The sequence below is a fragment of the Sminthopsis crassicaudata genome, chromosome 3, assembly GCF_048593235.1.
Source record: "Sminthopsis crassicaudata isolate SCR6 chromosome 3, ASM4859323v1, whole genome shotgun sequence".
Taxonomy (NCBI): Eukaryota; Metazoa; Chordata; class Mammalia; order Dasyuromorphia; family Dasyuridae; genus Sminthopsis; species Sminthopsis crassicaudata.
Window position 1 is genome coordinate 338,253,746 of NC_133619.1, and position 14,441 is coordinate 338,268,186.

A 14,441-nucleotide genomic window follows, 5' to 3' on the forward strand; every position below is an offset into this window, starting at 1 on the left:
CTGTCCTAATCCCTCTCGAGCTCCAATCTGTTTCTTTCCTCACCAACCACCTATTAGAAAGTTCTACAAACACCCAAAACAGATCTCATGATCTTGTCCCATACTCACATTTTTCTACTAAATGTTTCTATTTTAGTCCAGGCCTTCACCATCCATGTCCACTTTACACAGAATTCACTCTCTCTCCATCTCTGCCTCTTTGAATAACTTGTTGCCTTCAAGATTCAGCTCTTGTACTATCCCCTCTACATAAAATTTAACCTGGCTCCTCAACTGCTATTCATCTCTCCCAAATACTACTGTTCTGTGCTTTTCAGTCCCCTGGAGGAACTGATTATATGCTGTAATCCATTTATATTTTACCTCTTTCAGAACATCCTAACCATCTCTACCAATACCAGGTTTGTTGTGTAATCAGAGATTCCATCTTCTATATTTCATAATCTTGTCTATTTTGTAGGTCTCCATTAATGTCCCAGTTTATCTATCTCCATTTATCTTCTCTAAGACTTTCATTTAATTGTATTCCAAAGCATAATGTACCCTAGCGCAGTTGAATAAGAAGCATCTTCTTAGTTCTTTTCTCTTTGAGAAATTACCTTTCATGACCGTAAACACTTGATTACACTGAGAATCATCTGTTCAATCATTTCTTCCAAAATAATCACAAAAGAAATATTCAGCAACACTAAACTTGATATCAAAAAGAATAGAGTTCCAATCTGGCCTCAGATACATAGTAGTTGGGTTGCTTTGAGCAAGTAATTTAATTGTAAAATGAGAATGTCTTCTATGTGGCACAGTGCATAAGGTGTTGGGATGGAGTCAAGAAAATTCATCTTCCCAAGGTCAGATCCAGTATCTGATACTATTTATGTCACCCTGCACAACAACCCTGTTTACTTCAGTTTTCTTATCTGTAAAATCATCTGGAAAAGGGAAGGGAAAACCACTTTAACATCTTTAAAAGGATTAAAAAAGGAACAGGAAATTAGAACATAATAAGAACTTAGAAGAAGGAAAAAATGATCAATAGTGATATGAAAAAATTCTCTAAATCACTAATAAGTAAATTTCTAAATTATTAATAAGTAAAGGAATGAAATTTAAACAACTCTAAGGTAATGCCTCATATCCCATCAAACTGACTTTGATGTTAAAAGCAAAATAACAATAGATTAAGGGGCTGTGGTAAAAGAGACACATTATATTTTTGGGGACCTGTGAACTACCCTAATCATATTAAAAAGCAATCTGGAACAGTGCAGAACTGTACACAATAAATGCTGCATGACTTTTTTTTTTCAAGAAAGGATATTTTTCCAGTAAATTTATTAATTTTTAATATACATTACTTTATGAATCATATTAGGAGAGAAAAATCAGACAGAGTAAACAAGAAAAACCATGGGAGATATTGAAAAAAAAAACAAAAAAAAGAAATGAACATAGCACGTGTTGATTTACATTCAGTCTCCTTGGTTCTTTTTCTAGATACAGATGACATTTTCTGTATAAAGTTTATTGAAATTGCATTGGATCTGTGAACCACTGAGAAAAATCAAGTTTTTCATAGCGGATCATCCCTTGTTCTTGCAGTTATTGTGTATGATGTATTCCTGTTCCTGCTTATTTTGTTCAGCACCAGTTCATGTAAATCTTTCCAGGCCTTTCTAAAATTAGCTTGTTCATCATATTTTATAGAACAATAATATACCATTATCTTCATATACCACAACTTGTTTAGCTATTCTCCAATTGATGGGCATCTATCCTTTTCCAATTCTTTGCTACCTCAAAAAAAGAGTTGCTACATACACTTTTACACATGTGGGTCCTTTTCCCTCCTTGAAAATTTGCTTGGGATACAGACCCAGGAATGGCACTGCTGGGTCAAAAGGTATGCACAGTTTTATAGACTTTGAACATAGTTCCAAATTTCTTTCCAGAATGGTTGGATCATTTCTCAACTCCAACAGCAATGCATTAGTGTCCCAGTTTTCTCACATTCCTTCCAATATTTATCACTATCTTTTCCTGTCAAAGTAGCCAACAAAGTGAGGTGGTATCTCAGAGTTCTTTTAATTTACATTTCTCTAACCAATAGTCAGAGCATTTTTTCATATGATTATAGATAGCTTTAATTTTGTCATCTGAAAATTAGGTCATATTCTTTAACTATCATTTGGTTATGACTTGTATTCCTATAAATTTGTCACATTTTTTAACATATTTTGGAAATGAGATTTTTATCAGAAACGTCGGCTGTAAAGATTTTTTCCCAATTTTGTACTTCCCTTTTAATCTTGTTTTTGTTGGTTTTGTTTGTGCAAAAACATTTTAATTTAATGTAGATTTTTAATTGTAATTTTTAAGTAAGATTTAAAAATTTAAATTTAAATTTAAAATTAAATTAATTTTTTAAATTAAAGTTGTCCATTTTTCCTTTGATACTATTATCTAATTCTTCTTTGATCATAAATTCCTCATTTTATGGAGATGTAGCAGGTAAATTTTCACTTGCTCTCCTAATTTGTTTATGCTATCATCCTTTATGGCCAAATCATCTACATATCCTTTCACTCTGCAACACCACTACTAAGTCTATATCCTAAAGAGCTCAAAGAAAAAAGGTCCATCCACGTGTACACAAATATTTATGGCACCTCTCTTTGTTGTGGCAGAGTTGGAAACTGAGGAGATGACCATCAATCGAGGAATGACTAGAAAAGTTATAGTTTATGAATGTGATGGAATATTATTGTGCCATAAGAAATAATGAAGAGGATGGTTTCAGAAAACCCTGGGATGATTCATGGGAACTGATGCAAAGAAGAGAGTAGAAGCAAGAGAACTATCTGCACAGTAACAGCAACATGAATAAAGACGATCAACTGTGAAAGACGTAGTAAATATAATCAGTGCAGTGCAATGCAATCAAAAAATGTCATCCAACTTCTGAGAGAAAGCTGATATTCAGATACAGATTGAAGCATATTTTTTCTTCTTCCTTTCTTTTTTCTGTTCCACCCCAATCCCAGAACAAGTCTAACTTGTTTTTTTTATTTTGATATGACTTCATATTTGTAATGAGATTTGTATTTCTTGTCTTCCCAATAAGTGGAGGAGTGAATGGGCAGAGGGACAGAACTTAGAAGTGAAAATAAAATTGAATTTTAAAAAAGGAGAAAAATGGGGATGGCCAATACCTGTGCAGTGGAGAGAAGTTCCCAGATCAGATCCTCCTTGCCATTCACACTTCGGGCCACAACAGCATGAGCAGCAAGCCTGGCCAGGTGACAATCCTTGTACTGATCGAGAGGCCTTCTTGTGTTATCAGGGCACAGTAGCTCATAATTTTCCTTGTCAGCCTCGGTGTGAAGGTTGTCTGCAAGAAAAAGCAAAAATTCCAAATAATACTAGAAAGACCATTCTTAAAGAGAATAAGCATTTATTAAGCTTCTATTGTGTGTAAAACACTTCGACAGGCATTAAATGAGATATATATTTTGAATAAAACTAAAAGATTAAAAAAAATCTCTGACTAAAATCTATAGTGGAATCAGAATTCTAGGCCAAAATGATGCTAAGCTGACTACTTTTTGTGCTTCTAGAATCTTGGCAATAGTCTGTCTTGAATTCAGGAATATGAATCTTCTTGACTCTAGACTCAGCACTTTATCTACTGAACCACTGAGAGCAAATTTTAAATACTGCCCCCTGAAGGCAATGTATTATGTACCTTAACATAATTAATTATCCATTAATATTTTACTTTTTTAAAAAGAATATCTTAACATTATTCTTCTCCATCCATCTCTACCTTTCCACCTCTCGTGGCTGTTGATCCTTAATGATTCCACCTTTTGTGTCCTATATTTTTGTCTACCATGTAAGGTCCTCACTCTGAGGGACATTACAATTTAACAAGGCACCAAGGTGGGTAACTTCAATCTATGAGTATTAGGTGGTGGGAGGGGAAGTCGATGAAAAGATTAATAAATTGCTTTGTGCAGGGAACTCCAGCAGATGGTAAATGGTATAACACCACTGTGAACTAACTTTTAAAATTTTCTTCAGAAGAGCATTGTAAGAAACACGAGGGCAGGAAACAGAAAAAATAGACGGAGGTTAAATAAAGCTGTGTCCAATGCTTGAGATAGTGGGGAATTGGGCCTCTCTACCCTAGTACTTACCTAACACAGTTGTGTGCTTGACAAAACTCACTTCTCCAACACCATCCTTCAGACATCTAGGGAAAAGGAGAATCACAAGAATGGGCACAGTCCAGCATCAATAGCTTATCCCATGCTTTCCAATAGCCATCACAGACAGAAGCATATGCAGGATTTCCAAAGCAAAAGAATCCAGAGAGTATCTACTTCACCAAGGGCTTGTAAGGCAACAAAGGTAGGAAGTCCTAGAGCTAAGATTCAGACCTAAGTGCCCATCTCAGTCTCCACCAACTTCTCTAACTTGAATGATCCAATTCATCCCTTCTCTAATAATCAGGGACCCTTGGCTAGATTGCTAGATACTAAAGAGCTTTCTTAGCCAGGCCCTTTGTCTTTCTTCGGTTTAGGCTCAGACTAGGTGCAAGAAACTGAAAGAACTGTCACTGATAATATTAATACTAATAACAGTGCCTCTGCATATAATGCTATATGTTCTGCAAAGTATATATAGTACTATATACTATATAATACTATTATACTATAATACTATAGTAACCTCATTTGAACAAAAGTAGAAGTGGCTATGGAAGGAAGGGGACAAAGAACAGGCTCCCTGCTGTCCTGTCCCATTACTGGAAGACCAGGGTCAGGATGGTTGAAGTTAAGATGTGACTATTTCTAGGACCCAAGAAAACCATAGAGATTGGGGGATTGTTCATAGACTTATAGATGCTTGACATTTCACCGGAGTTATGGGGAGGGTTCAACTTACTGGAATGCTCCTGAGTAGCCAAAATAAGGTTCTCTGTCCGAGCAGGCACACTTATCACATCCTTTTCCGGCACACAAAGAACACAATTTAGGATTCCTTTGCAATGCACAGGGAACGCAGCTGCCTGAGAAGAACCTGGCCACAGCTAGAGAGAGAGAGAGAAAGAAACAGCACACGTGAGCAGTGTAAAGGGTATGTGGGAGGACACACAGAAACAATGTCCGTCTCCAGATATAAACTTTCTAGGCTTGCCTTCTTTCCAGAAGACATATCAATAGCAATCTGCAGGAACATAGAGATATGAAGTGATTGCTTTTCATTTTGGATGAATGAGTTCACAATGTCAACACTCTACTTCTAAATTCAATTTCAGTTATATCTTACTCTTTGTGACCCCTTTTTGGGTTTTCTTAGCAAAGCTACTAGAATAGTTTGCCGTTTCCTTCTCCAGCTTATTTTACAGATGAGGAAACTGAGGCAAACAAGTTCGTTAAGTCACTGAAACACCTAGCTACCCCACTAATTTCCCATTTTCATTCCTAACATACAATCCTGGGCCCATTCTTCAGGTGTCAATTCTGAGCCAATACCCTACGATAAATATACATCTACCCTCTAATTCCTGGAAAAGTTTCAAAGCCTAGAAAAAAATAAGTTAATTCTAGGAACTACTTTTTCAATATTAACCTGAGAGTCTATGAACTGGCTTTTTAAATATATATATATATATATGTATTTTTTTTAACTTGTGATCCTTTGTGATCCTATATATTTTATTTTTTAGGTTTTACCAGACTGCTGAGAAGATTCATTACACCAAAAAAAGGATAAGACTCTTGAATTAGAAGAAGCTTCTGTAAAACATTCAAATGGTAGGGTGCTTTGCATACAAGAGGCAGCACATTGCTATCCAAGTCTGGGGACTTTAAGGGAACAAACTTCAGGCAAGAAATTGGGAATAAATAAAAAGTCAAAGGTTCAGATGATATTCTTTTTAGAGATCACAATTTCCTTTTTTTTGTTGTAGGAAACTGGGGTTGTGACTTGCCCAAGGTCACATACCTAGTAAGTACCTGAGGCTGGATTTGAACTCAGGTCCTTCTGACTTCAGTTTCCCCGTTGTCCCTGAATACACAATTTTCAAACACAAAGAAAACTACATCATGCCCAGACCTTTACTCATCCCTATTTGTCCAGAAAAATCTTTTTAGCAAATTTTATGTAAAATTTGCCTTTGATTCAAGACATACATTCAAATTTTGCACATTAAATCAAATAAATTGATAACAACAACAAATAATATTTTCTATTGTTGCCATTGTGTATGGTGGTGATATTTCTCTTAGTGTTCCAGCTTCCGATGTGTGTAGTGAATATGTGTTAAATGAATACAGAATATGGGAAAGTGATCAAAAAAGTGGCCTCTGATATTTTACATAATTGCATAACTGGATTTTTACCTGGTTTACATAATTGTATAAACTATAACAGAGTGCTTAGTGAGGGGGAGGGAAAAGAAAGAAAGATGAAAGGAATAGTATTGGGAATTCAAAACTTTTTTTTGAAAAATTTTTTTGCAAATCACTTTAACATGTAATAGTTGGGGAGGGGGAATAAAACATTTTCTTAAAAAAGAAAAAGAAAATTGACTTCTGAGTCAGGAAGACCTGAATTCAAAGTCCTGCCATGTACAGTCAAGTTCCTTGAACTCTCAGTGCCCCACAGTCTAAGTTTATAAATTATAGCAGAAAATTTTCCCCTCTTGAGAACTCATTTCACTATTGAAATCACAGAACTGATAGGGGAAAAAACTTAATAATAATAATAATAATACAGCTAATCACCACTACATTCAGAATCCTCACTGTACTTGCCAGCTTACCATCCTCGATGGGTTCTGGTGGTCCTTCCCACTGCAACAGGCCAAGTGCATAAAGTGTCCACACAGGGATGATCCACCCAGCTGACCTGCCCAGGCCAGTGTGACAGGACTTCTTGCCTTTGAGGTCCTTGAATTGGAAATCAGTTCCCTTCTTCACAACAGCCACAGCAAAGTACTGAGACAGAGGGTCTATACAACATAAAATAAACAGGAAGATTCTCAGCTAGGAGTCAAAGACAAGAAGATGGCATTCCCTGATGATCTCTTGAGGGGTGGGGAAATCCCAAGAAATATCTGATCCTGGACTTGGACTGATCAGGTAAAGGAAGAATTTAAAAATGCCTATAAAACATATACCCACACCCACATTTTTGTATACATACATATATACACACTATGTATACTTACATATATATAAAACACAAAGTACTGAAGAGCAAAATGAACAGAACAAAGAGAACATTGTATAAAGTAGTAGCAATATTGTTAAAAGAACAACTTCAAGAAAATAAGTTATTTTGACAATTATAAATACCCAAATTAACTATAAAGGACATATGAAGATACTACATTCATAAAAAAATCTGATAATTAGAAATAAGTGTAGAATTATATATACATATATATATATATATATATACAGACTTATTTGTGTGTAATGGTGGCTATCTTGGGAAGCAGTACAGGAGGGAAGAAAAAAAAAAAGAAATCTACATGATGGCTTTGTTGTATGTTTAAAAAGGAATAGCAAGTTATGCATAAGTAAATTTGCAGTTTCAAATAAAATCATCTTTTTTCCTATACTGTGTTATGGAAATGCTTATTTTATTCCCTGAATTAAGAATGAAATTTTTAAAAAAGAAAACTCTTCTTCGTCAGGAAAACTCTTCTTTGATAGGAGAAAATAATCAAGCTCCCTTTTCAAATCATTAAATTTTGAGAATTTTTCCAGTGGTCCTATTCAGGCAAATGAGTAGCTAAAAAAAGTCCCTAGTTTACATTTCCCAACTCTGCAGTCTCTTCTCAGGCAACTTCCCAGTTAAAATCCTCCTATTGTTCTGGTGACCTGAATGATGTCCCTTTTTTTTCCCCCTCTCTGCTCCTTACAACATGGATTTGAATTCTCCAGTGCCAGAACCACATAGAGAAAATAAGTTGAGGGGGCAGAAAGGGAGAAGGAGGAACTATTTTTATAAGGCCATTTTCTGTAACTAGAGAATTTCTGTAAGTTTTATTCCACAGCAGTAACCATATTCTCTCATTCTCATTTTGAGAACAACACTAACTTCACTTTCTGGATCATCAGAGTTTGATTCTTCAGCAACTCAAGGGTTGTCCAAAACTCCTGTTCTGACTTGGGAGTCAATATATGCAAATCAAGAACTCACTTGCTTCGGTACCATAGTCTTCAGCAACAATGGGTTTCAGATTGTAGGGTAACAGATTTGCTTCATAGATAAAACCACCATCGATAGTCACAGCATCAGCCTCATCATCCTGAAAGAGATGAGTGAAAACAGCACTGAAGCCCCTTAGCTCTCAGTAAGGAACAGTAGGAACGCATGTAATGGGTAGGTTTGGAAGTCTGAGGACTAGAAAAACCTTAACAGAACTACATTGTCTTTTACCCTGCCTTAAGATAACTGAGAGGATTCAGTGAATCCTGGGTCTTGAGTCACAAAGACCTGATTTTAAATCTAGCTTTAGACACTTACTAGCAGTATGACCCTGAACAAATCATTTATCTCTGCAGCCTCAGTTTACTCAACTGTAAAATAGAGATACTAACAGCACCTATTCTCAGGGTGGTTAAGAGGATCTGGTGAAGTCTTTATAAAAAGTATTTAGCACAGTAGGGATTTCACAAATCCATAGGTCCTTCCTGTTTTCCTTGGAACATAATAGAAGCTAAATATGCCAAAAGTTCTCTCTCTCATAAAGTGGGGAAAAAATCCCCCTCATTAACCTTTCCTGCCTGTAATTTCCCTGCCTTCCATTCAAACAGCATTTATGAAGCCCTTCCTGATAAAAAAATGGCTAAGGAAATATTAATTTTTTTTGGTCTCTGCTCTTAAGAAATCTGCAAAGATAGTTGGATATGGAATTGAAAGCCAAAATTTGAATTCAAATCCTGGCACTTCTATTTACTGTAGGGACCTCTCTGAGCCTGTTTCCTCACCTATAACATGAGGGGACAGGATTAAGTAACCTTTAAGGTTCCTTCTTGCCCTAAATTTATAAGCTATGAGAATTGATAATGCTAAGTACGTAGGAGCGGGGCAGACATCCTTCTTTTCATTTGTACATCCATTGAATTATTAATTATTTACCTATCGTACCCTCCAAAACCAAAGGGTCCAGGTTCAAATCCTAACTTGCTTTAAATTACCTGGACAACCTCAGACAATCTTGCTCAATCTCTCTAGGGTTTCCTTATCTGCAAAAGAAAGGGGGAGTGGGGAAAGGGAAGGAGAGCTAAACTGAGTGGCATCAAAGGTCCCTTTCAGATCCAAATCTATGATTCCATAATCTTTTACCATTTGTACTTGAATGCTTTCTTCACCTAAATTCTCCTCCATCCCTACAAGGTAGTCTAGAGGAATTATTGTGGCCAAAAATAAATAATAGTTCACCTGGCAGCTGAGTTCCAGATAAGGAGCATGGCTGCACTGATCTGGAATACCTCATCTGGCAGGTGCCCAATCACTAGACCCTCCCTTAGCTGATGTCTCTCCAATTTGTCAGGCCTTGCCAAAGCTTGCCCTTTGCTGGCTATTTGCAGATAGCCTTAAAGAAGTCAGGCTTCGTTCCATGCCATTACAAGGTAGCAACAGAGCTGGCAATTTTTTTTTTAAATAACTGAGTTGCCATTACATTAAATCATTTCTGCATTTTTTTTCTTTTTTTTGCTGAGGCAATTGGGGTTAAGTGATTTGCCCAGGGGTCACATAGTTAGGAAGTATTGAGTGACAGAAGCCAGATTTGAAATCAGGTCCTCTTGATTTCAGGGCCAGCACTCTATGTATTCACTGTGCCATCTCACTGCCCTTTCCCTCTATGTTCCATGCAGCTGCTTTGTCAGCATAATTCTGTCTCCCCCCTAACCCCCCCCCAAGCCCCTTTTTGAGGAAAGCCTTTTTCCAGAATTACTGAGAACTAAGAGCTTCTTTGCAGTAGCTAGGTGGCACTACAGTGCACAGAGTGTTAAGCCTAGAATTAGGAAGAATCATCTTCCCAAGTTCAAATCCGCCCTCAGCTCCCAAGCAAGTCAGTTAACTCTGTAGCCTCAGTTTCCTCATGTGTACATTCATCTGGAGAAGGAAATGGCAAATCACTCCAGGATCTCTGCCAAGGAAACCGCAATGGGGTCATAAAGAACCAGACAAGACTGAAACAACTGAACAATAACAAGAATTTCTTAGAGACCCTCATGGAAAGGAAACAAAGTAAGAGTATTGGTGGAGAGCAGAGACAGCATTCTTCCATTCTCTTTCAGGCAGACAGTCACACACCCTCCACCACTAACAAGGGCTTGTGACCTACTGAGATGGCCTTGACACAATCCATGTGGGAGGTTTTCATGATGCAGGCCAGACTGGGACTGTTGGTGGTCTTTAAGGCTTCCTTAAATTCATGACATTTCTTCAGCTCATTTTGTGATATGGCACACCATCTTACTTGTCGATCTGTAGAAGCCAGGCACAGCCCTAAAGGAGAAAAGCCAGAGGGGAATGAGTTCATGGCCACACTAACTTCTCTCAACCAGGAACAGAGAAGGTGTCCTCTATCCCAGGTCCTGCATCTTCCAGAAAGGAGCTCAGAGAACAAGATCTCCAGTGCTTGCTTGAAAGAGAGGAGACTGTGCCCACCAAATAGTTGAACAAAGCTAGTAACTGGACCTGGATTAATTATCAGCTCATCCAAGCCACAAAATTTAATTTCTGAGATGCCTCACCTTTACTTCCAAAGCTAGGGAAGGACTCAAGGGATAGGAAAAAGTTTTTACCCCCTCCTCTCTCCCCATTATTTTCCTCCTCATCAGTGGTTCTTTTTTTGAAGGCGGGATAATGGAAGGGAGTTGTTTTGTTAGTGTTGCTGTTATTTTTTTCCATGAAATCTTTCAATAGGAAGCATAAAATAAAATATAGAGGATTTCAAAGGAAACCAACTATATTAAATACAGTTAAAAAAAAGCATCTGCAAACCCCAAGTTAAGAACCTATTAACTTAGGGGAAATTAGGTGGAACAATGAACAGATCCTGAAGTTAGGAGGGCCTGAGTTCAAATCCAGCTCTAGACATTTACTAACACTAGACAATTCACTTAATCTTGATTGTTAAAAAAAAATTCTGACTTATAGAAAGGCTCAAATCAGCTTTTTTAATATGGTAAGTCAATCTTTGTAAGATTCATGGTTCCCCGACATTAGTCCTTACTTCATTTTCTTTTCTTTCTGTTTTCTTTTAGGGATAACTAGACTTAAATTACTTGCCCAGGATTACACAACTACCTTACATCATTTTCAGAATCCTTTTTTTGAAAACTCCCTATACTAGCCTCTTCACAATTAATTGGCCTGTGGTTTAGATTTCACTAAACTTTAGGTTGAAAAAAAAAAACCTTCCCAGCTTAGAGGAATCTTCTGGGTTTTGAACTCAGTTTATTGTCTTTTGGAAACCAGGATCACCCTCATGACAAGGTGAAACATCAGAGGAAGAATCCAGCAGAGGGAATATTTCTGTGTTACACCCAGAGAGAGCTGGCAAAATTTGTAGTTCCCAGAACTAAAACCCAACAAGTGGGCTGTGTGCTGGGCTTGGCACTAGGGATGATATCGTCCTCTGGTAAAATATAGCGCTTGGACCAGCACCAGGTGTTCACTGAGGGATTTTACCTTCTCCTTTTTACAAGGTCTTCTGCCACAAGTTCACAATCCCTGTCCTCACTACAGAATTCTGATTCTGTGCCCCACAGGGTGGCCAAGACTCTCCAAAAGTTGAGACAATGACTTCCAGTAGGAGCAAAGAATACCTGATGTCCATTTGAATTATCTGAAGATCCAAAAATTCTTTGTTGTGATCCAATTCCTTTCGTGTGTGTGTGTGAGAGAGAGAGACAGAGAGACAGAGAGAGAGAGAGAGAGACAGAGAGAGAGAGACAGAGAGACAGAGAGAGAGAGAGAGAGAGAGAGAGAGAGAGACAGAGAGAGACAGAGAAACAGAGAGATAGAGAGAGAGAGACAGAGAGAGAGAGACAGAGACAGAGAGACAGAGAGAGAGAGAGACAGAGACAGAGAGACAGAGAGAGAGGGAGAGAGAGAGAGAGAGAGAGACAGAGAGAGAGACAGAGAGACAGAGAGAGAGGGAGAGAGACAGAGACAGAGACAGAGACAGAGACAGAGAGACAGAGAGAGGGAGAGAGAGAGAGAGAGAGAGAGAGAGAGAGAGAGAGAGAGAGAGAGAGAGACCCCACCATCAACAGCATCAAGCCCTCTTTCTTAGCAGGTGGGTGGGTTTCTGCCTTCAGCTGTCATTTTCCTCCCTTTGAAATTAATTAAACTTCTGTTTGAGTCCTGATTCTCCTCTCTTTAGCCTGCAGTGTTTCAGTTTCAGCCACTCAGGTCAGAGACTAGTTCTGGTCAGGTTGACAGAGTAGCTAAGAGGTTCAGTGGATAGAGCATCAGTCCTGGAATCTAAGACCTGAATTCAAATCTGGTCTCAGACATTTACTAACTATGTGACCTGGACAAATCATGTAACCTTCTTTGCTTCAGTTTCCTCATCTATAAAATGAGTAAGACAAGGAAATAGCTAACCACTCCAATGTCTTAGCTAAGAAAACCCCAAATGCAGTCACAAAGGGTCAGCCACAATACAACGTCAATAAGGAAACATAAGCACAGCAGCTCACAGGAATATATTCAAAGTATGTTTTACAAATATGCAGAAAACCAAAGCCCAGAGTCTGGAGATTCCTTAGCTATGGATTGAAAATACCACACGAGACAAGTCCCAGGCAGTTTTTGCATTTAAAGTGTATTCATTTGCAGAATGCAAGGGTAGGACCAGCTCCCTAAAGTACCATAGAGGATCATAAAGGGCCCATGTCCTTCAAACTCCTTTGCTAAGCATTTAAATTCTTTAGTCTAATTCTGACCTCATCTTTCCAGACTTAAATATTACTTCCCTTCAAGCACTCTACCTTCCAGCCAATCTTTCCTCCTTGCCATTCTTATACATAATGTCCTATCTCCAGTGTTGGCATCCTGGCATCTGACCCCCCTCATTTATCTCTAACAAGCTCTTGTTTACCTCAAAACTAGGCTCACAGGCCACATTCTACATTAGGCATTTCCTTATTAGGCTCCCACACTTAATCTAATGGGTCCTGTACTCCACCTCCATTTAGGCCCGAGAGAGACTTAGAATGCAATTAATTCCAATACCTTCAGTTTACAGGGAGGGAAATGTAGCCCAGAAAAATGAAGTAGCCTTCTCCCAGAGATATAGGAAATAAGTGCCAGAGCCAAGAGGAATCCAAGTCCTTAAATTTTTATTCCAATGGTCTTTCCTCTATGTTACAGTCAGTCCTTCAATCTAGAATTTAGAACTTAGTAATCCAGAATTATTAGTTAAAATGGGATGCTATTCTCATGGCTGGGGTGAATTCCTCCCCATCTTCCTTCTTTCTTTGCCCTCCTCCTCTCTACATGATCCCCTCAATTCCCTGGAAGAAAAGGAGAGGGGATATGCTGAGCTCTCTGTTTCACCCCACGAGGAGCAGCTCAATTCCTCCTTAAGGATTTGCTAAGAGGCAGTGTGACTTCAGAAATCAAGACCTAGGTTCACTTGCTGAACCTTTTTCCTTCTGCCTCTATTGCTTTTAACCTGGGACCAGAGAAGTTGCTTTTATATTGTTGTTTTCTTAAATGTTTGGATGGCTCTATTTCAATATACCCAGCTTCCTTTGTCATTGCATATATTTTATTTTGTGCATTTAAAACATTACTCTCAGAAAAGGTCCATGAGGCTTTACTAGGCTGCCAAAGATGTCTCTCTCTCACACACACACACACACACACACACACACACACACACACACACACACACACACAAACATTAAGAACCCCTGGACTAGATGGTCCCTATTTCTAAAGTTATGATTTTATGCTTCCTTTTATCTCAGAATCTGCATTTTGATATGATTAGTCCTACATCCTTCAAAAACAGGTTCTACCCATGACTGACTACTATAGCACTGATCAGAAAACCTTAGATAACTTCTAGATTTTTATCAGGCCCTCATATTATAAAATAACCTTTTGAGATATGTCTCCCACTCCCTTCAAAGAAGCTGTGTGATATTGGGCAAATTATTTAGCCTCAATTTCTTTATCTGCAAGAAGAGAGGGTTGAATTTGATAACCTCAAAGGCTCACTTATAACTTCCTAAAAGTCCAGTATTGGAAGAAGGAAAACTTGAGTTAAATTCTATCTCAGATTCTTACTAGATGTGTATTTGCAAGACTTTTAGACCTCTCTGAGGTTCAGTTTCTTCATCCATAAGCTGAGAATCTTAAGAACATGCACGTCACAGGCTCTTGATATTATT

The 14,441-nt window shown here is 38.0% G+C and overlaps 1 protein-coding gene across 1 annotated transcript in view; it reads right to left on the minus strand.

The window, feature by feature from the left end:
* Positions 1 to 14,441, minus strand: part of LOC141561665 (serotransferrin-like) — a 32,259-nt gene that overhangs the window by 17,347 nt on the left and 471 nt on the right. The window contains exons 2-7 of the mRNA XM_074301569.1: positions 10,373 to 10,536; positions 8,218 to 8,326; positions 6,830 to 7,018; positions 4,948 to 5,092; positions 4,197 to 4,252; positions 3,210 to 3,388 (exon numbers count right to left, since the gene is read on the minus strand). Of these exons, the coding sequence (XP_074157670.1) occupies positions 3,210 to 3,388; positions 4,197 to 4,252; positions 4,948 to 5,092; positions 6,830 to 7,018; positions 8,218 to 8,326; positions 10,373 to 10,536 (842 nt within the window). The remainder of the gene's footprint in view (positions 1 to 3,209; positions 3,389 to 4,196; positions 4,253 to 4,947; positions 5,093 to 6,829; positions 7,019 to 8,217; positions 8,327 to 10,372; positions 10,537 to 14,441) is intronic.